At 40.3% G+C, this 19,834-nt stretch overlaps 3 protein-coding genes across 4 annotated transcripts in view; 2 read left to right on the top strand and 1 right to left on the bottom strand.

Annotated features, from left to right (window-relative positions):
- PLCXD1 (phosphatidylinositol specific phospholipase C X domain containing 1) overlaps positions 1-3,170 on the top strand; it is a 30,727-nt gene extending 27,557 nt beyond the window's left edge. For both annotated transcript variants that reach the window (XM_084630337.1, XM_084630338.1), the window contains one exon: positions 2,209-3,170. In XM_084630337.1, coding sequence (XP_084486463.1) covers positions 2,209-2,519 — 311 coding nt within the window. In that variant the 3' untranslated portion in view covers positions 2,520-3,170. The remainder of the gene's footprint in view (positions 1-2,208) is intronic.
- A 954-nt stretch (positions 3,171-4,124) lies between these two features.
- On the bottom strand, positions 4,125-19,492 carry GTPBP6 (GTP binding protein 6 (putative)). The gene is made up of 10 exons (XM_084630321.1): positions 19,024-19,492; positions 15,867-16,004; positions 13,449-13,519; positions 11,860-11,990; positions 10,992-11,062; positions 9,761-9,919; positions 9,005-9,213; positions 7,373-7,521; positions 6,449-6,601; positions 4,125-5,861 (listed from the first exon to the last, which is right to left on the bottom strand). The coding sequence occupies exons 1-10, from the start codon at positions 19,394-19,396 to the stop codon at positions 5,738-5,740; spliced, it is 1,578 nt and encodes a 525-aa protein (XP_084486447.1). The 5' UTR covers positions 19,397-19,492; the 3' UTR covers positions 4,125-5,737.
- Positions 16,349-19,834, top strand: part of LOC311521755 (cohesin subunit SA-2-like) — a 92,855-nt gene continuing 89,369 nt past the window's right edge. The window contains exon 1 of the mRNA XM_084630308.1: positions 16,349-19,028. The gene's annotated coding sequence lies outside the window, so the exon portion shown is untranslated. The remainder of the gene's footprint in view (positions 19,029-19,834) is intronic.

The raw sequence follows: 19,834 nt of genomic DNA on the forward strand, positions 1-19,834 counted from the left end.
TACCCACATGTAAACATGATGGCCATCAGCTAAACACATCCCTGTTTCAGAGTAGCAGCCGTGTTAGTCTGTATCCGCAAAAAGAAAAGGAGGACTTGTGGCACCTTAGAGACTAACACATTTATTTGAGCATAAGCTTTCGTGAGCTACAGCTCACTTCATCGGATGCATCATCCAAAATGCACATCCCTGTGACATTGAAACTCCTCATCACTTTACGCTGCAAACCCACAAGCCTCCACCAGCACCACTGACAGTAAAAAGTGAAACCTGTAAGCACTTGAGCAGTTCTAACATTTTTCAAGAAGCAGGCAGTGATGCACTCGTGTGTGCAAGCCAGTGCATTACCACTAACAAAAAGAAAGAGGCCTTTCATGTTTGTAAGTGTAGCAGTGAGTAAATTAAGTGAATATATATTGAAGCTTAAACACTTTCTTTGATGTTAGTGAGAGTAGCATAAATGAGTGATTAACATACAGTGATGGAAGAATTGTGACAGCTTGACTTTATGCTTTGGCGTGTCACAGGAGTGCTGCAACCTCAACAGAGCTGTGTTTTATCTATCCAATTGATCTCTACACATTAAGATGTATCTAAAGATTGTGGGGGGGGGAGGGTAAAAGGGAGAGAGAGCTATTGTATACCTGCCCCTCTTTCCCCTTCCCTACTGCCTTCCACATTCTTTCTTTTCTCATTTTTTGCATTGCACATAATTAATGGGGTTTAAAAGCCTCAACCCCCCCTTCTGCATCAGTCTGCTTCTCCTCCCTGTTAGTGATGTACTACTTTCATGGAAATTACCTCCAAATGGATACCTTTCCTTTAGAGTTGGGTATTATGCCATATATTATGGGGACACTTAACCATTAAAGAACAGGTTTCAGAGTAACAGCCGTGTTAGTCTGTATTCGCAAAAAGAAAAGGAGTACTTGTGGCACCTTAGAGACTAACCAATTTATTTGAGCATGAGCTTTCGTGAGCTACAGCTCACTTCATCGGATGCATACCGTGGAAACTGCAGCAGACTTTATATATACACAGAGAATATGAAACAATACCTCCTCCCACCCCACTGTCCTGCTGGTAATAGCTTATCTAAAGTGATCATCAGGTTGGGCCATTTCCAGCACAAATCCAGGTTTTCTCACCCTCCACCCCCCCACACAAATTCACTCTCCGGTGGGGGGGATGTGAGAAAACCTGGATTTGTGCAGGAAATGGCCCAACTTGATTATCATGCACATTGTGTAAAGAGTTGTCACTTTGGATGGGCTATCACCAGCAGGAGAGTGAATTTGTGTGTGGGGGTGGAGGGTGAGAAAACCTGGATTTGTGCTGGAAATGGCCCAACCTGATGATCACTTTAGATAAGCTATTACCAGCAGGACAGTGGGGTGGGAGGAGGTATTGTTTCATATTCTCTGTGTATATATAAAGTCTGCTGCAGTTTCCACGGTATGCATCCGATGAAGTGAGCTGTAGCTCACGAAAGCTCATGCTCAAATAAATTGGTTAGCATTAAAGAACAGTTACCACTTGTTATATGCCTCAACTTGTACACCCTCTGTACTGATACAGCTGTAAAAGGAGGCATGTCAGCCCTTCATTTTCTTCCTCGAATAGAGATGCAGGGATAGGGAGTGATGACTGGGGGGAACAATGGGACATATTATGCAACTGATATTTACAGGGGACTCCTCAATGAAGCCATTGCTTGTTAGCCTATAGAAGTTGAGGCAACTCTTATGGGGAAACCTATGACTGGATCTTGCCACAGATATTGTGCAGTACTGTTCATAAAAAGAAATTGCCAAATCAAGGCACAGTATGGCCCTATATTGATATAGGGAACTCCAGTTACTGTTAAGTGACCTAAGTTTCACCTTTATGAAAATTTTCCTTGATTGATGGAGACTAGCAAGCAGGGAACATTTTCTCACAGGATGAGTAAATTAAGTGACAAATTATTGAAGCATGTGAGCCTGAGTTAGGTTAACTGGTTTTAATTGCTCCATATCTGTATAGCGTAGCTTGCAACTCTAAGAGAAGGTGAGCTGTTGAGACAACTCCAGTTACTGGAAAGGTATCTAATTTTCTGGAGGAAGCTCCTCTGCTAATTATTCCAGAGAAAACACTAGATGTAGGGCTGAGTCAATGCTCAGTAATAACAGATACCAATTTAATGTTTCTTTCTTTTGTTCGTTTCAGACAGTTTCTTTGTTGCAGGGATTAACCTTACTGAAGACTTAGAGTACATTCTGGCACATCCATTTGGATCCTTGAAGAAAATGACCCTTTCTAGCTTTTCACACTTGAAACTCTGGATAAAGCAACAGTATCCAGGACCAAAGAGCAACTGTATCAACATCATTGCTGGAGACTTCATAGAAAATGATGATTTTGTGAATGATGTGATAGAACTTAACAAAAAAATCATCCCTCTATTACATTTCCATGGTAATGAGACTGAATTAAGGGATGTTTCATACTTTCAGCTTCATAACCTTGGTATTGAGTAGCTTTTAATCAGCTCTCACCCAGAGGGCCGTTTTCCTGGTTCAGATACAGCGTATGTGTATATAAATTACGTTTCTTCCTCCCAGGGATATTTTGAAGATTCATTAGTTGATGCTTTCTCACCAAAGTCAGATTTTAAAATACACAATGCTTATGGCAAGCAAAACTTCCTATAACTAGGGGAGGGAGAAGAGCAAGAAGGCCTCTCCTTAAGTTCTCTAGAACCCTTGCCATGTAGGTGTAATTTAGCTGGGAAGAGCATAAATATTGCAGTAACAAAACTTTTAGAAAATAAGTTTGTTTACTGTTGATTTTTTCCTTTAAATATATTCTTAATGCAAATAATTTAGTTATTTCAATGAAAAATTTTTAGGTATGGATTTAAATGTTTGTATGTGTGTGTGTGTGTTTGCAACCTGAACATCTTGGTTTGTGCACCAGACAGTGCAACTGACTAGTTTGTTTTCATGGGCCAAGGTGAGTGAAATGTTAAAAGTACACAACATAATTAGCAAACAGAAAATTAGATTTTTAGAATATATTGTTTTGATAATCTAAGGCATTATTACTATGCCTATAAGTAAATTTATCAAAACTGACAAAAAGAAAAGCAATACTTGTAGCACCTTAGAGACTAACAAATTTATTTGAGCATAAGCTTTCGTGAGCTACAGCTCACTTCATCGGATGTAGCTCACAAAAGCTTATGCTCAAATAAATCTGTTAGTCTCTAAGGTGCCACAAGTACTCCTTTTCTTTTTGAGAATACAGACTAACACGGCTGCTACTCCAAACGTGACAGTGTTCTTAAAGAATCTTGGCATTATTTTGGAAAATGTCAAGTTGGTCATCAGGTGGGCATTTTGGCATCTTGGAGGGAAATGGCAATACTGTACCCAAGAGGGTGCTGAATTGATCCTTTAGTGTCTGTCTTACAACCTGGTAAGTTTATTATCACAATGTTCATCAGCAGTCTCTATGCTAATACACTACTGTTTACTACATATTCCTCAGGCCTGATATTGCCCCCATTTTATAGTCATGCCAATTCTGACTTCAAGATAGCACAACTGGGCCCTCTGAGCAGATTTTTGCCCATTTAGCTTGAAATGTCTTCAATGAAGGGGCTGTTATGTAGCCCCCAGTAAAATACAAGCAAGATTTTTAAAAATGTTTTTCACACTTTAATTTAACTATAATACACTATGGACTAAAGTCTACTTTAATTTACACTGATATAAATCTAGAGTATCTTCAGTAGAGTTCCAAGTTGGTAGGACCTGAAGTGACCACCTGGGACATCAAGTCAAGTCCCCTACTACTGTAGGCAACCCTTTCATAAACATATCACACTCCATTTTAAAACTAGTTGTTTCCCCCACTAGCCCAGCAGAAGACTGTTCCAGAACCTCACTCCTTTGAGGGTTAGAAATCTTCCAACTTCCAACCTAAATTATGCTTTAAATTAATATTTATATTTCCCCCCCTCTTACTTAACAAAATAGCAACTAAAGCAGATATTGGGTATCTGGACTTGTACATTGCAAATCATGGGTTTTATGCCATGCACTGATAGTTTATCCAAAAATGAAAACAGAAAAATAGTATTAACAAGGTGCATTTTTATTGATCATGAAAGTGAGGACCAAGTATCATTGGCAAGAGCCAGGAACAGAGGAGGCAGGTGTTGTATAAGCTTCAGTGTGTAGCTCCGTCAGTATACCTCATTCTTTAGATGCAAAACACACGTTTTATGCCAGTGGTGGGTTCTTAAGATGAACAAACATCCACTAGGGACAAGACTGATCTCAAATGTTATCTGACCCCAAATCATATTTGAGTTCCAGAAATAAATGGCAAGGAAATTGCTTCCCTGTGAAACTTCACACTGATTTATGGGTGGTGTATCAACAGAAACCCAAACATTGTTTAGAAACAATTCTGCCAGTCTGTCATGGTATTTTTTATCCATGTCCTTTCCCTGTTTACTGTTAGTATATAGCAGTGATGTATTTTGTTGGATTTATAAAAGTGTATATAAAATGTGTCATTTACATAAAATGCAGTATTACATGTATTTAGATATGTTTTTCTGCACAGTATTGTTATCTTTCCTAGTAAAACTTTTATTCACTTCTATGATACACAGATTTGCCTCACAGTTCTCTCTAGTGTTGCTACATTTTCTGTTTCCTATTCATTCAGTCTTTTTTCCTCTCCTTTTTTGTAAATATTCTATTCTTCTAAGTTTAAATTTGAGATATAATTTCCTTGTCTGCAGTACTGGAATCCTGTGGTTGGCTCATAATAGGCCTACAACATATTGGGCCATCAGTTCTGAAGCAGAAATCCCTATTGATTTTTACAGTCAGAGGAGTTCTAGCAATAGCTCTGGCCCATGCTACGACCTCATTCTTAAGCAGGAAAGATGTAACTTCACCCTTAACATTTTCTAGAATATTTAAAACAATATTCAAGGCTAGGTAGCAGTTCCTTATTTTGTTTGGAGATTTGTGTTGTAGAAAAGTTTGTTTCTTCTATTTCCCTGCTTAAAACTCTACATAGACATGCACTTTTTACCCTCATATAATTAACTAAATCCTTTGCACTAACCTTTTAGTAAGCAAACTGCTTAATGAACACAACAATCTCTCTACCTTCTATTATTTATAAGATGCTTATGCAATTGTGTGGTGGCCAGCAATCTCTCTTTTCCCTCTATAGTTTATAATTTCCAGTCATGAAATAAAAGTAGCCAGGACCAGCACTAAAACAATATTTATTCTTAAACTTGTTACATAAAAACTAGCATACATGATTTAATAAACTTGGCAATGTGCCGAAACTGAATTTGGTTACCACACAGTGGTTCAGAAAATCTCCAGGGCCAGAGTTTAGAGCAGCTGTTGTGTGCAGTTCCAATACACACCGATGAACGTTTCATAGTCTGAAATTAGTGCTTTCCTTGGTATGTGTTTGTCAATGGAAAGAGGCTGGAGGTCTGTAGTATTTCCATGAAGAGGCATTTAGGAAGCACTGACACTATTTTACATAGCTCCAACTTCAGCTCACTGTCAGACTTCCAAAAAACTTATGCAGTAGAGATTGTGTCAATCCTGCCCATATATGAACACAGAGATTATTACTTTCATTTCAAAAAGCCTTACTGCCAGCTGATTAGTTCTTTTTCCAAAGACTATTGCACAGAATAAATAACTTGTTATTGTGGGAAAAGTTTTTTGTATTTGCCCAAAGCAGAATTACTTATGATCACCTTCACATTGGCTGTGCCATCTTCAGGCATAACATCCACTTCCTGAACTGTTGCTTCTTTATACAGCCAACTGAAAAGAAACACTCATCAGCACCTTACAGGCATTCAATAATGCACAAAACAAGGCCTGTATTTTACATCAAGTACAGGATATTTATATACATTTTAAATGCAAGTAATTCCAAACTTTGAAACAAATAAGCCCAACAAAGGGAAAAATCCTTATTTTTGCTCCCACAATAAGCTACTCCTGTTCTGAAAAGAGGTATAATACTTTACAAAATGTCTAAGATTTGTGGTCTTTTATTGGATTCAAGGGCGGCTCTAGCTCCAAGAGGTTTTTTGTTTGAAAAAAATATTTTGTATGCATATATGTAGTAAATTACACAATGTAGAAGAATCACTTCTCATAAGTCCTCCTACAAAAGAACACTTAAAAAAAGCAGCATCTAGACTTCTTTGGGAGACTATATCATTTCATCGGAGATTCGTCAGACAAAACTTCAAAAGTTGTCTCCCCATTCTTATCACAGTTTGAAACCAAAATTAATACAATTTGTCAACTTCTCAGAAAATAAAGTTTCACTATATATATCTATATACACACACACACCCCGCCTTTCAAAAAGTCTGACTGTAGAAGTCGCAATTGTTTACCTTAGTTGAGGTCCAGCTAAGTTGACTTTAATTGTCAGAATATTTTTCCCAGTTGTTTTCAAAACTGTTCTCTCAATCTCCCCTTTCAGTTCTTCTAATCCATATCCAAGAAGAGCAGAAACAGCTATAGCATTTGTTTCAGGGGACTGATACCTGGAAGACAACAACTGTCAGGTAGAGATGTGCTGGCAGAGCAGGTGACTTAACTGAGATGCAGGAATTTAACAGCAGATGAGGGGTTGTACCTCTAAAAAGGCTGGATGTGTTCCAAACAGACTATTTGGCTGTACATTAGATTCTGGTGTCTGACTACACAGACATCTTATCTGCAGATGATAATGAGCTCCGATCTTATTTTACTTCTAAAGACAAGGATCTCCAGATCCTTATATAAGGAAAGGACTGAGGAACCAGTATCCTAGTAGTGTATACAAAAAGTGGCTGGAAGCTCCCTGCAGGACTGGAAAACTAGATTACCAGCAGGAGAGTGGGGTGGGGGGAGAGAAAATCTGGATTTGTGCTGGAAATTACACACAGTGTAAGGAGAGTGATCACTTTAGATAAGCTATTACCAGCAGGAGAGTGGGGTGGGGGGAGAAAACCTTTTGAAGTGATAAACACCCATTTTTTCATGGTCTGTGTGTATAAAAACATCCTCACTGCATTTTCCACTTTTATGCATCTGATGAAGTGAGCTGTAGCTCACGAAAGCTTATGCTCAAATAAATTGGTTAGTCTCTAAGGTGCCACAAGTACTCCTTTTCTTTTTGCGAATACAGACTAACACGGCTGCTACTCTGAAACCTTTGCAAGTATGCGTGCGCAATGATACAAGTAAATACAGTACTTGTAAATGCTACAATACAACTAGGAAACATGAGTTAAAGTGCAACAACAGTTTTAGAACTGTACTTTTCCTCTTACCGTTCTATCAAATCCACTTTGTTATGAACTTCTACAACTGAATCCAGTAAATGGCTTGGAAGATTAAGATTCTTCAGAACAGACAAAACACTTGCTTTCTGGAGGACAGTTTCTGGATGACTAATGTCCCTCACATGAACTATTAAATCCTAGAAAATATAAGTACACAATATGATTACTGGTGATAATGGCTGTTTTAAAATAATATTTGGCATTTCTGTTTCATGAGGGACATTCCTTTGTAGTGAAGAGTACATCGACAGATTAACAAATTAAGCTGTATTTCTGGAACAGATTTCAAATCACAACCAAATGTTTACTCCAAAGTGGAAGGCTAGATGTGTAGCAGGTCTGTAGCTTGGTCCTTAGCTCCATAAAGGGGTGCAACTGCCTCATATGGCCTCAAAACAAACCCTCCCAACCAAGTTAGTTATGATTTTCTTAGGTTTCGGGGAGAAATTGGCTCATCTTTCCAAGCCAAGGTTGAGCAAAGACAAGGACTTGAAAAAGAACAGCAGAAAGAGCAGTAATAGCCCTGAAGAAATCCAACCCCACACACTGCTTGTGTAATTTTGGGGAGGTACAGAAAGAACAACTCAGACACTTCAAAAAGCTTATAAAATGGGCAGTGATTTTTATCCTAGCCAACAGAAAGTGGGATATTAGGTAATACATGCTTTTTTGTAATGCTATAAAACACTCTGGAACTTTATTCTTCCCCATAGCCTTTAGTACACCTGTGTCAGTGATGGAGAACCTCTGGTACGCAGTAAATCTGTTGGCACAAACTGTATACACAGTATTAGGCCTTGGTGCACCCATGACCAGAGATTTGGGCAAGAAGCATATTGCAAGTGACACACTACAGACATGCAAAATATAGCAACCTTTTATTTTTAGCACCTGACTCAAAATGGTTCAGCATCTCGGGCCTACATATTATTCTAAAAATTTCTAAAAACTGACGTCCAAAAGTAACATCTTGCATAAACTGCAATAACTAGGCAGAAAAGGACAAATAAAGACAGTTGGAGTCTTAGCTTTCAAAATGTCATTTTTATGAGTTTTACATGTTAACTTGATTTTTACATGTCTGTGGGTATGTATATGAACTGTATGGCTCTAATGCTGTTTGAAATTCATTTTAATAGAGAAATCTTAGAAAAGTACATTTAAATTAATTTCATGATTATTCATACCTCAGGCTATAATTTCATCACCTACTGGGCTGTTATTTATGGTACTGAAATAAATTTAATTTTAAACAAATTTCTAAAAAAAGTTTCTCCCTACACCTTTCTTTCAAAAAAGGTATTCTCAAAGACACGTAAACATCTATCTAGGTTTTTATACAATTATATTGGAACAGACATGGATACTTTGTATACATTTTATTTGTGAAATCTTGTCACACTTAAAAATACACAAAACATAAAAGTGGAATACTGGCTTAAAACAAGATATTGTGCAATAGTGACGAAAGTATCCACCACCAACCAAATGTTGCAATAAAGCTAGTCAGATGTGCCACTTTAAACAGCAAGCCAGTTAACTCCCACCCCTCTGCAAAGGTGAAGACTGTCCCAAAGACAATAGTCCAGACATTGATATGTTTTAGAATCAATTACTTACTGAGTAAGCCACATCATCTAATGTGGCTGAAAAGGACTCAATGAGATCATGAGGCAATTCAGAGAGAAACCCTATAGTGTCAACATAAATAACTGCCAGGTGTGAGGGCAGATAGCCAGCATGAGCTGTAATATCAAGAGTGGCAAACAGTCGATCTTGAGGCTGCAGTCCTTCATCTCCAGTCAATGCCTTGATCAAAGTGGTTTTCCCTAACAGAAATCAGAGCTGAATAAAACACAATTTAAACAGACTGCTTCAAGTAAAATTAACATACATGTCTCAAATGATTGAGTAATGGGATACAGGAACTTTTACCCCTACATCACCAGTTTAAATCCAGCTCATGATGGTACTGATTGAAAATAATTACTATCAGCTGGCTGTCTACAGAAAGTTATAAAGTTAGAATGGCGTCTTAACCTAGTACCCATTTTGACCAGTGATAAGGATACACATTAAGAGGCATAATCTCCCCTTGTACAGTATGCAGAATGCCTACTGACAATAGGAATTGAGCAATTATCAAGGGCAAACCATGGCTCTAGAAGTGCAGCAGATCTCACTAACAAACAGCAAGCTTTGTTTGCCTTTCTACCAAAATTCTCATTGACATGTATTCATTAGACAATCAGGGAACTAATTAAAATTTTGTAACACAAGCCCGTGCATGCTGAAATGAGATTTTAGCTAGTGCTTCTAATTAAATATTAGAAATGTAAGCTCTTCTGTGTTATAATTTCAGGAGTTTTTTCTTACCACAATTAGTGTAGCCCATTACTGAGATAACTGGAAACTCACGCCTTCTACGCTGAGTTCTGAGTACAGACCTCTTTCTTCTCAGCTTTTCCAGGGCATTCCTAATTTTAAATTCTTTTTCTTTCAAGAGACGATACTGCATTTCCATGAAAGTCTCACCTAAAGAATATAAACTAATAAGTGGCTGAACAACCAATAAGAGAGATGGAAATCAAGCTGTGTTATGAAACTACTTAAAATGGTGATAGAGAACTGACAATATAAATTCAAAGCAGTCTTAAGAATACATTAATTCAATTGCTTAACTAACACAGAACCAAGACAAAGTTACAATTGACTTTTAAAGGTGTCATACCACAGCAACCATATAGCCTGCTCATTGCCCTTTCTGGCAACTAACACATCTTCAGGCATTTTAAAAATAAAACTAATGTGGTCTGTGTATATGTATATGGTCATGTATGTCATCAGGATCGTCCACTGAGCCCACTGGGTGGTGTCAGACTCCTATTTTATAGCTTCTCTCTACCTGAGCTCTGATTGGCTCAATTCTCAAATCGTGAGTATTTATGACTCCACCCACCTGGGCAACTTACTCTCCAGCTCATGGAAAAATACAGTAATTTATGTGTCCAAAATATTTAAGGTTGTTTTGTTAAATAAAAATACATTTTACAGGCTGTTTTGTATGTTTAATTAAATTCCTGTTACCAATCTAATGCAGCTTGACACAAGTCATGAGCAAACAGTTAAATTATCTAGTAAATAAGCGTTATATAATTTCACCATTTTTAAAATACTAAAAATATATAATAAGAATCTGAAAATATTAAGCTATATAATTGCTTAAATAAACTTGTACAGTTATAGTCAGTGTACCCTACTAGATAGCAAACAGATATACCAAATCTAGTGTAAAGGCTCTATTTAGTTGTAAATCAACATGTTTGTATCAGCCAATGAGAACACAGCTTTCTTTAGAAAATAACTGAAGTACAAATGGACAAGCTGACTAAAACCAATAACTGAAGTACAAATGGACAAGCTGACTAAAATCAATAACTTAAATCAAGACTTTCCACTTGTTAATTTATATAATTAAATTGATTTAAATAGCCTTTTCTTAAATCAATCCACCCTGGTCACAACTACCATGACTTCCAAAAAGCAATTAAACCTGGTCGTAGATTATAGAGGATAATCCTACAGTTCACAAATATTTACACTTTACCTGAACCCATGATGTATCTTGATCCACCTCTTTGCTGATCTAACTGAGACATCTCATTTTTCAGATTTGTTCTGGCAATCGAAGAAGAGTAACATTTTTACCAAAGTAAATATAATGACTTTAATTAAAGGATCTTAAAATTACTTCACAAACATGGCTAAGTAGTAATAACCTAATATTACAGCTGGGAAAACTGGGACACAGAGAAGTTAAGCGACTAGCCCAAGGCCATATTAGGAATGGAATCCAAATTTCCTGGCTCCTCAACAGACAACACCGTTATCAAATAATAACTGCACAAAAAATGACTGAGCCAAAATTTCAGGGAGCCAATCATACTGTCAGATGCACATACATAACTCCCACTGACTTCAGTCAGGTATCGGAATGGCAATTATACAAAATATACCAAGTACTTAACTTGCCAGTATTTGATGTGGGATACACACATAAATCAACCAGACTCTAATCTGGTATTCTCAACTCCTCTGCTGAGAGCTAAAATTCTAACCCTATATACTATAAATTTGCCATATATTTTCTAAGAAGTTGCTGCTGCTGTTCCTGGCAGGTTACTGGGATTGGGATGAACTAGCAATTCACAAGAGAAATTTATTTGGTAAGGATATCTTGTGAACATCTTTTTTTTGGGGGGTGGCTAGTCAATGGTGAAAAGCTTAAAGCAATGCTATATTCTGATCTGTTCTGGACAGTTAATGGCATAAAATGCTATAAAGCATATTATACAAAAAAGAACCATTGACTCCTCCACCCCCAAGAATAGTACCACCATTTTAGTCATTGTGAAGAATATGCCTTTATGTTATATTGAAATACTAACATCTGCTATTTGCACAATTGGAAGTACCTGAGAAGTGGGATTTCAGCCAATGCAATCTGAAGTTTTGCCTCCTTAGTCCGAGCATTGCAACGAAAAATATGAAGGACAACTGTATATCTGTCAAAAACCGTCACTCCCCAAGCATCTTCCAGTTCTTTCTTTAAAAACATAAGATAAGATAACCTGAAGGTTTTTTATGATGATGTATATAAGTCAATATGCATGCAGCAGGGTGAAGAAATTAAACTGTAGAGTGACGAGGTGGGTGAGGTATATCTTTTATTGGACCAACTTCTGTTGGTGAGAGAGAGAAGCTTGCGAGCTTACACAGAGCTCCTTTTCTGCTGGAAGCTGGTTCAACCCTGATTCAGTAAGGTGCTTAAGTATGAGTAGTCCCATTGAAGTTCATTGGACTGCTCATTCACTTAAAGTTACACACATTCTTAAGTACCTTGCTGAATCATGGCCACTATCATGTTAAATTATGTCCAAGATATAAGTTTGATAAAACAAGCTTTTACAAAACCTAGTATCAATAGAAAGATTTCCACAAATGAGAGAAGGATGAAAAACTGGTACACTTTTGAGAAAAATGTGTCTTATTTTTGTCAAAAAATGTGGAACTTAAAATCTTTTCACAAACTCTATCCATAATCATCTAAAAACTTTAAATAAAACCAACTAGTAAAGAATAACACAGATGATAATAATTGCAGAGATTGCAACCAAAACAGTGCAGGATGCTGCTTATGCATGAGAACTAGAAAGTGACACTGTCTATTTTCAGTGCTTTTCTAAAATTGCCTATCACTACAATGTCTAAGTGACAAGTACCAGTGGTTTCTATTTCCCTAAATGAAATATAAAAAATAAAAGCAGAGCATAAATAGTGAAGAGCATATTTATTTTTAATTTTTTCCAGTTTTAATCATCTAAGGAATCATTAGTAATGAAGTTAAGGTTTTTTAAAATGTATAAATTATAACCAGTGTCACTTTAAAACATACTTAAAAAGTGTAAAAAAAAAAGTACATGAAAATTAATATATGCGTAGCTTGCATTTTTAACTAATTTCCTGTTAAATATTAATGCCTAGCATTTTAATATAGAGAATGTTTCATCCAAAAATCCTGAAGTGCTTTACCAAGGCTAAGTTTCCCCCCATTTTACAGATGGAGATATTGAGGAACAAAAATGAAGCGACTTGTCCAAGATACCAATGAGCCAGCAGCAGGGCTGGGAGTAGAACCCAGATTAAAAGACCACCAGGATGTCAGTGTGCCGAATTCAGCCATGAAGAGGTATAATGCCCAATAAAGTCAATGGAACTAGCTTTGCTTACATCAGGCATAATTTGGCCAAATTGGCTTAAAAAAATGTCATGTGCAGCTTTTGAGTCAAAAGTTGGCCTTAACTTTTCAGAGCATCAGTACATTCCAAACACAGCCTTTGGATGTAGAAGCGTGGTGGACAACCTATGGCCTGCATGTGGCCCAACAGGGTAATCCACTGGTGGGTCGCCTGCAGCTCTCAGTGGCTGGATTACCCTGATGGGATTGCCCACCACTAATGTAGAACATAAAAAAAATACACTTAAATATTGTTTTTTAAATTACCTTTGTCAGTGGAGAGAGCCTTTCTATATTCAAGAAGACAGCCGTTATGTGTGGTAATCCTTTAATCTTTTCTAAATAAAGAGGATTGCATTGTGTAATTTTGTAATGGTTAATGCCAATCTAGAGCAAAAAGGCTATTTTAATTATGTGTTAAAAAGTGAATGCAGTGTTCATGAAATAATAGACTGACAGCACACGAAAGTACACTCTTTGTTTACAGAACAGGCACAGCAGTACATGCTTTCACATTGTGTGACTATGTGTTCCAAGTGTATTCTAAAAGGACTACCAAAAAGGATGAGAGGATAAAGTTCTGCTTCCAGGCCCATTCAGTCTATGGATTATGGGCTGCTGAGACTGCCAACAAACATGCTAGGATGCTTCTTGCTGACACATGAAGACTACGAAGAGTACTAGGGCCCAGATCCACAAAAGGATTTAGGTGCCTAAGTGTAAAATGTATGTGGATATGAAATCCTCAGAATCACTGTTCAGCTGTCATCTAGGGGCCCAAACTCCCTCGCTGCCTACATTTTTGCTGTGGAAGTCCCCTATGTGCCTAAATTTCTGCCTCTAGGCATGCACATTGCTGCCTTAGGCAGTGCCTGGACACCTTTACACACTTAAGCCCCAGTGCACTCCTCCAACCAGATGAAGATAGGTATTCCCCCTCCTACCTTGTTCATACAAAATGGCTGGGGCAGGCTCTCCCTGATGCTTTAGCCAGTGGACTAAAGGGTACTCACACAGGATATGGGAGACCCTGGTTCAAGTCCTCTCTCTTCCTGAACAGATGTCTCCCACCTAACCACTGGGCTACGGGATAGTCTAACGTTGGTCTCTCTCAATCTCTCCTAATGAGCAAGTCAATTTTGTAGAACTACTTAAATATGCATTGGTCCAGAGAGCATAAGAATGAATCTATAGTCCAGTGGTTAGGGCATTCACGAGAGGTGTGAAACCCATGTTCACAGCCCTTAACTTCATCAGGTGGGGGTGGGAACTGAACTGGGGACTCCCACATCCCAGGTAAGTGCTCTACTCACTGTGCTAAAGGTTATAAGGGAGATCCACTTGCACCAGCAATTTTGTGTGGCGTTAGGCATGTACAGCCACCATTCTTGCAAGGAACAGCTTAGGTGACTGACTCCAAGAGAGGGTTCATGGCTGTGGATCCCAAGCAGAGATACGTGTCTCCATAGGTGCCAATTCCATCGGTGCTCCAGCCCTGGAGCACCCATGGAAAAAAATAGCATGTGCTTAGAACCCATCGTACAGGAGGCGCTGGGAGGGAGGGGGAGGAGTGGGGACAGGATGTTCTCAGGGCCAGGAAGAGGTGGGGGTGGGACCTTGGGGGAAGGAGTAGAGTGGGGGCGGGGTCTGTGGTGGGGGCTTAGAGGAAGGGATGGAGTGGTGGAGTGGTGGCAGGCTTGGGCAGAGGTCAAGCACTCCCCCAGACAGAGAGGAAGTCAGCACTTATGTGTGTCTCCTCCTCCAGCCTAGATTGAGGTGCCTAACTCCCTGAGGGGCAGGGTTTAGGATGCATTCCTCTTGTTGGCATCTGCTATGGGCTAGTTTAAGCAGCTGCCCACCTAGACTTTTGTGGATCCCATGCATGGTGCTTCTCTCTCCCCATGCATTGCACAGAAAGCCGAGGGTTTGTGGATTCTGTTGAGCAGCTGGGCCCCTAAAAGTTAGGCATTCCAATGCCTCAATCCCTTTGTGGATCTGGGCCTAAGAATATGAACTCACTTCACATAGTCTATTGAATAGTCATCAGGTTTTGATCACTACCGACCTGGGTCAAAGGCAGCTGTCACCTTTACTTAAGTCAGTCACTTAATTTTATTCAGAATCACCCTGTATATTGCATACCTTTACCTAAGGTATTTAGAATCATACTATATATCACACATTTAGGGCTTGTCTTCACTGCAGTGTTAGCTCAAGTTAAAACTTGAGTTTTGACCCATACCCAACTTCCATCCACACACAAAAATCTCTAGCTCAACTTAAGTGCTTTATGCTTGAGCTAGCCCGACTGGCAGGTGGTGGGTTGGAAATTGAGTGCTACTGATGCTCAAGCTAGCAATGCTGTGGGGATTCAACAGCTGGAGTTATATCTCACCCAATCATTCTGTAGTGCAAATGTAGACTAGGTCGAGCAGAGTAACTCAAGTGTATTAACTCATGTTAACTGTTGCAGTGAAAACAAGTCCTTACAGCAAGTATTGGTTATTTCCATCTTGCATGTTTTTAATTAACATCTCTGAAGTTTGTTTGTAAACCTGGCCATGAAGTAGACAAAACCTTAACTCTCCCCTGTGTCTGCAATAATCATTAATTAGCTTAAGAAGGATAAAAATCTTTCACTTAGTATGATATACTGTATTAAGAAATCTTTTGTTTTCTTCTTACCTGTCAGAATCTGAAAATTTCCTTTGCCAAAAATAAACTTCTTGTCAGGAGTTTTTGTAGACATAATTATTTTATCTAAAACCGTCCAATTATGAAGGGTGTTTATTAGAGCAATAGCTTCAGCGATCTGTAATTCAGCTTTAGCATTGGAAAAAGAAAAAAGATTATAGTATACAGTCCTAACTCTGCACACATATTTCCAACATTTGCAATAAGAACATAAACAGTGAGGCCTGGTCTACACCTAAAAAAGTTTTGCCGGCATAGTTCTGTTGGTTAGGAATGTGAAAAAATTATAGCCCTCACCAACATAGATAGGACAGCAAAAGCCCTGGGTTAGATGTAGTTACATCAGCAAAAAAGTCATTTTTGTTTGAGGAACTGGTATTAACTATATTGGCAAAAAATCTGCACAAATTAACAAGGAAATTACATAGTTATTTGCATCAACATTGTACTTCAGTCCTAAAAGGGTTACTATCAAAATTTTTGTTTAAGCCTACTTACAGAAAGATGATGGGAAAACTGTGACAGCAAAACAATGTGTTAATAACTCCTTACTGTTTTGTAGAAATATTTAAAGAACTTCTAGAATTGTGCACATTGTGCCTGACATCATCAGTGATGCTGGTTCATAGACAGAATAGCAATAGGCAGCGATACTGACTCCTGCTTTACTAGAAACACAGCAGAGCAGGGCCCCAGTCTTGCATTCTGAGTCACTTGGGTAGTCTCTTGAACTTGTACAGAGCCTCACTGAGTTTAAAGGGACCCCATGCAGGTATAAAGGTTACCCAGGCAAATCAAATTGCAGAACTGGACCTAGGAAAATTGTTGGAGAAAGAAAATTTATCATCCATTCACTCTAAATGGAAAACAGTGTATTTGATATTTTAAATTCTATTTGCTGAAAAAGTTTCTTCCTACTTAAAAAAAAGTCTTCTCTTTTGCCAAGATTTGCCAGATTGGTTAAGTGAGTTTTTCCTTGAGATAGCTGGGAATAAATTTGAAACATTCACCTAGTGAGCAGGTTCTCCACTTGGGGGTCATAAATAGATTTCAATCGGTTCACAACCACCCTCTTTGCCTTTCTGGCTAGACAGGAGGAAAGTGCAAAACTTTTTTTTGTTTATAACATGAGAAAATAGTACAGAAATGGTTGAGAACCACTGACCCAGTTTGTTTCATGTGTTGTAGTACATCTAGTAGTTTTGAAAACAGCACTTCCTAAAACAGTTTTCAACACAGGCTGTGGCCAGCAACACTGACAAACTAGAATGAAATTTAGATAAACTTCCTATGAATGAGATAAATTAAAATTAGGCTGAAGAACAGTCTCCCAAAGAAAGTGGTGGAAGTCTCATAATTTGTGCCTTAAAGTTATACTGGACAAAACAGTTGCCTCATCAAATTGGCTGCACTGGGTGAGGCACAAGTCTACTAAAGTGGCAGTGAAGGGATGATATCTGAAAATCACAAACAGCTGTTACGGACCATATTAGAAAGATTCCCATTAATAAGATTGGTAAAGAAGAGGACAAGGAATCAAATGCAAATGTAAAATACCCTAAACTATGATCTCCAGTGCTTTCCGTTACAGATTTCTGCAGGACAGGAGCATTTGGAGTGGTGTCACCCAAGGCAAAACTCCTTACCATCCCAGAGAGACTGACATGTCTATAACTAGCTGCAGTGGTGGAGAAATGAAACCAGAGACAACTCAGTATTCCTTACTAAGGCCCCCATCCTGGAAACATGCATTTGCTTAACTTTAAGCACATTAACAGTCCCATGAGACTTCACTGAGGGGCTTATCTTCATTGCCTTGTTAGCTTGAGGTATAATTTGAATGTTGCCCCTAACTTGACTCCCATGCACACACAAAAATCTGTAGCATGAGTTAAATGGTGCTTTAGACTTTAACTAACTGGCCTGTCAGAGTGTTTGTCTTGAAGCTCAAGCGATGCCCATGCTTGAGCAGATTGCAGCATAGCCTAGCATGAGTTGGAGTGGTTATCTCGGTCAACTTGAGTGTAGATAACTAGAGCTAACACTGAAGTGAAGACAAGCCCTGAAAAAAGTTGATCATGTCCATAAGTGTTTGTAGAATCAAGACCTAAGTTTGCAACAAAACAGTGTCAATGTGGCATTCATTATTTAAAGGGGGAACATATGCTGATCTAGAACTGTTGGCCAATTAGACTTTGTATCTTGATAATGTGAAAAAAATACATAGCAAACTTCTTAAAGAGATAAAATTGTTCTCTGGTTGTTTGCCAACCATTCCTGCTTGCCTCTTATATTTAGAATGTAAGGCTAGAAGGGACCTTGAGAGGTCATCAAGTCTAGCCCCTTACCTCGAGGCAAGCCTAAGTAAACCTAGATCATTTCTGACAAGTGTTTGTCCAACCTGTTCTTAAAAACCTCCAGTGATGGAGATTCCACAGTCTCACTTGGGATGCCCATGCCAGAGCTTAACTACCCCTATAGTTAGATTTTCCTAATATCTAACCTAAATCTCCCATGCTGCAGATTTAGGCCATTACTGCTTGTCCAACCGCCAGTAGAGACAAAGAACAATTGCTCATTGTTCTCTTTGTAACGACACTTAACATACTTGAAGATTTATTTAATTCATAAAGATCCTGAAGAAGCTTTAAGAGCGAAAAGGGCAACAACTGACAGGATAGGAGGGGGACAGACGCATTTTCGATTACACAGAGGCTAAGTCAGTAAGTCTACCGTGCTACAATCGGACAGGTGTCAGTGTCTGAGTAGTTAGCTTGGGAAAGGCTCCCCTCTGTCTCCCCTGCAAAAAGAGACGTGCTTTGTATTTCAGGATAGCTACCTCGACGTCAAATCCTCACAAAGGCCAGGCACAGGCAGTTTTCACCTGGAGGAAACGACGCAAGGTACATCCCAGGTAGGGGGAGCAAGGTCCCATGTCAGCCAGAGGCTACGTCAAGGTAAAAAAAAAAAAAAAAAAAAAAAACCTGCCTGTGTCTTCCCTCCACTCGGATTTCACCCTGAGGCAGACAAGCCACTGCCCCGCCCGGAACACGCCGCTGCAGGGAAAAGACAGACCCAGAGGATTCGGGGGCCGAGGCTGGTGCCCTGAGCACCGGGGCCCGTGGGAGGAGAGCCCCCCGCACCTCACCTGTGGTGAGTTGGGGCTTTTTCGCTCCCCACTTGACGGCCGGGTGCACCACGAGCAGCCGCTGGGCCCCGGGAGGCGGCCCTGGGGCCAGCAGCTCCTCCAGCTCCTCTTCCTCACCATCCTCCTCCTCCTCCTCCTCCTCCTCACCATCCTCCTCCTCGCTGTGCGCCGCCCCCCGCCCGCGCCCCCCGCTCCGGGGCGGCTTCCCCTGGCCCGGGGGCCCCAGCGCGGCGCGGAGGCAGCGGCAGCCCCCAGTGCGGAGGAGCCGGGCGGGCGGCCGGGGCAGCAGCGGGCAGAGCCTCCCGGCCGCTGCGGCGCGGAGCCCCCGGGCGCACAGGGCGGCGGCCCCGCGCAGCAGGAGCCCGGGCCCCATCGCCCGCCCCGGTACCGCGAGAGGGGGGTGGGGTGGGGGGGTCAGAGCCCGGCGCCGTTAGAGCCTGCGCGAGGAGTACGTGCTCGTGCTCGCGCTCCGCGTCCCAACGAGGCTCCCCAGGAAACCGCCGCCAGACCCGCCCCCTCCCTGCTGCCTTCGGGCGGGGTCCGTTTCCTGCGGGGGCGGGGCTTTGGCTGCCGGAGGACAGGCCCGCGGGAAGAGGAATTTATTAATTGTAGTGAGTGACTGGCTCGGCTGCGTCACGCGGTACGCGGCAGCTCTCTGGTAGGCCGATTGGGGGGGGGGGGCGCACGCGCTCTCGGGGATCAATGGCTCGGGGCCTCTCCACTGGTCGCCGCCGGGATTGAGGCGGGCGCCGCGCGGGCTCGCGCAGTGTCTGGGTAGCGCGCGCGGGTGTCACGGGCTTGTGTCGCAGAG

Source organism: Lepidochelys olivacea (assembly GCF_965140295.1).
Source record: "Lepidochelys olivacea isolate rLepOli2 genome assembly, chromosome: 1".
In the NCBI taxonomy this organism is placed as follows: Eukaryota; Metazoa; Chordata; order Testudines; family Cheloniidae; genus Lepidochelys; species Lepidochelys olivacea.